Source organism: Pinus tabuliformis, chromosome J, assembly GCF_031772625.1.
Source record: "Pinus tabuliformis cultivar Carrire ecotype Pingquan chromosome J, CPIR1, whole genome shotgun sequence".
Taxonomy (NCBI): domain Eukaryota; kingdom Viridiplantae; phylum Streptophyta; class Pinopsida; order Pinales; family Pinaceae; genus Pinus; species Pinus tabuliformis.
Genome location: NC_142295.1, coordinates 1,441,862,212 through 1,441,864,796, shown reverse-complemented (window position 1 = coordinate 1,441,864,796; position 2,585 = coordinate 1,441,862,212). Strand labels below are relative to the sequence as shown.

General features: G+C 35.9%; 1 protein-coding gene across 1 annotated transcript; it reads left to right on the top strand.

The window, feature by feature from the left end:
* The first annotated feature begins 660 nt into the window (after positions 1-660).
* LOC149232782 (plasma membrane ATPase 1-like) lies at positions 661-1,966 on the top strand. Its single transcript, XM_089381999.1, has 5 exons — positions 661-815; positions 917-1,085; positions 1,271-1,390; positions 1,503-1,625; positions 1,904-1,966. The coding sequence occupies exons 1-5, from the start codon at positions 661-663 to the stop codon at positions 1,964-1,966; spliced, it is 630 nt and encodes a 209-aa protein (XP_089238125.1).
* The last annotated feature ends 619 nt before the right edge of the window (positions 1,967-2,585 follow it).

The following is a 2,585-nucleotide window of genomic DNA, read 5'->3' as shown; positions in this document are numbered from 1 at the left end:
GAATGCTATGTTAGTTTTTGTTTCTTGCATACTGTAGGTAACGACTCAGGAAACAAGGCTAGAAAGTCTTTATACATGTCTGTTCGAATGCATTCTGCAACATGCTTGAAGCTAGACTTTATAAATAGCACCAAACTATATGGACTTTAAAATGAATATATGTTGTTTGAAAATGGAATTATGGCATAATGCATTTGGTATTATTAGTCCTTCCCTGGGACTATATGCAATTGATCAATTGCTGACCATTGGTTGACCGACATAATTTTTCATTATAATAGCATTATAAACTAAGTCAAATGAAAGTTTTGGGCTCGAAAGTTTTGTTTTATTTTACCTATGTTTCTCTTACATGTACAAGGAATGAAAATCTCATCTAAACATAAGTTTCATAGAGGAAAACAATGTTGGCAATGTTGCTGCAGCATTGATGACTTGGCTGGCTCCAAAGAGCAAGGTCTGTTCACTATCTTTTGTATCAGTGGCAGCCCCAATATTTTCAGTTTTCTATCCTGGTTTTTGAGGGGAGGCATGCAATTGGATGTTCAGAATCCTGTTAAGATCATGGCTGCTGCAGTTTTAAATTCTTTGGTCAATGACTTAAGACTTTGAACGTAACAAGTTCTCAGAGATGGACAATGGAATGAAGAACATGCAGCAATGCTTGTTCTTGGTGACATAATCAGCTTCAAACTTAGAGATATTGTTCCTGCGGATGCACGTTTTCTTGAAGCAGATCTTTTAAAGACTGATCAGGTCTTAATCCAATCCTTTTCTTTACTTCTTATTTCTGATTACAAGTGCTCGAATTTTCGGTATGCTTTTATATCGTTTCTGGGATTAACTTCAACATTTCGTACTTTTCCTGAACCACGCTTTATGACAATATTTATGAATGTGTGTACTCTGCCCTCAGTGGTCAGTCATTACCAGTAACAAAGCGTCTTGGCAATGGGATTTATTCTGGCTCTGCTTGCAAACAGCGTGAACTTGAACATGTTGTCATTGCTACTGGGATCCATACCTTTTTTGGTAAACCAGCACATATTGTCAACAGTACAAACCAAGTTGGCCACTTCCAAAAGGTTGGTATTTATTCTGGACTTCTGATTCTTCTTTTTGTCCTTTCTCTTATTTCATAAATACGTAATTTTTGCTGATACTGCAGTTGTACCAAATTTGCTAGTTAGGGTTCGTGGTAATATTCCATGATCGAGTACTGTTAGCTTCCTTCAAACAACTATCAATTACTAATTGTTGTCATGAATAGGTTTTCACAAAAGGATATGACAAGGATGTTGTTGTCTTGATGGTTGCAAGAGCATCCAGAACAGAGAATCAAGATGCCATTGATGCAGCAATTGTTGGGATGCTTACAGATCCTAAGGAGGCAAGTATTTTTTTTATGTCATCATATTAAATTTTAGTCAATAAGCAGGGCTATGCTTATTTTACTGATTTGTATCTTTTGTTGTGGCTTTTAACATCCATGCATCTCAAAGGCACAGGCAACCATTCCAGAGCTCCATTTTCTTCCTTTCAATCCAACTGACAAGAGGACAGCTCTCACTTATATTGACAATGAAGGGAAAATGCATCGAGTTAGTAAACATGCTCCAGAGCAGGTATTGTTCTTTGGAAGTTTGACCTTCTTCATTAGACCTCTTACATATATGCATCATTTTCTGGATCTTTAAATGAATCAAAAGAATAAACAGCAACAGGTCAACAACATCTCAACTACAATGTATTGATATTTTCCAATATACAGATATTTTCCAATTTTAAAATGATAGAATTCATATTTTATGGCCTAATATAGATGTCCTTTACCAGATATCCTTTATCAAATATAGAGGCCTTCATTTAACATTATCTTTCAATGATTGTTACCCATTAACAGCTTCCTTCTAAAAGAAAGCTTTCCACGAAATCTCAATTATTTTTATCTTTCACACAGAAGTAATCAATAATATAAATTTTCACAGGAATGCTGAATAATATTCTTCTTTTTATAAGAAAAATCAATGAATTAGGGAGATAGATTTAACCCGAAGGTCAGTGTTTGGCTCTGCAGTTGTGGTTGTCTCCCACTAGAAATTTGTAAATAACATTATACATAAAACTACTAAGATTCATAGTACGTAGCTCTCTATTTCAGGTGAAGCTGCAATCTTTGCATCACTCAACCATTAGATATCAGTTCCAGTCTTATTTGTATTTTTGGCCTAAACAACATAAATTCTCAACTGGGACGCATGGAATTCTATTGGAATGCATACTTGCTCACCAGGATATCCAAGTCCTATGCAATAAAAACAAGCACTAATGCTTTGTGAATGACCTAGTACAGTTTATAAGAATAATTTCATTTATGAAAGATGAAGACCTGTAATTTCTAACCCTATGATGGCCAAAGGTGTCAGTGGAGCAGAGTCATTATGGATACTAGGTTATCCCCACCCTGAACTCCTAATCTTGTATTCTATGGCGATTTATACCTCTGGAGGTACAGAACCCTTTCCTCTATGCTGTCCTTGGCACATCCTAATGAAGCGGTTCCATATCCCCACTCGTGGAAGCTG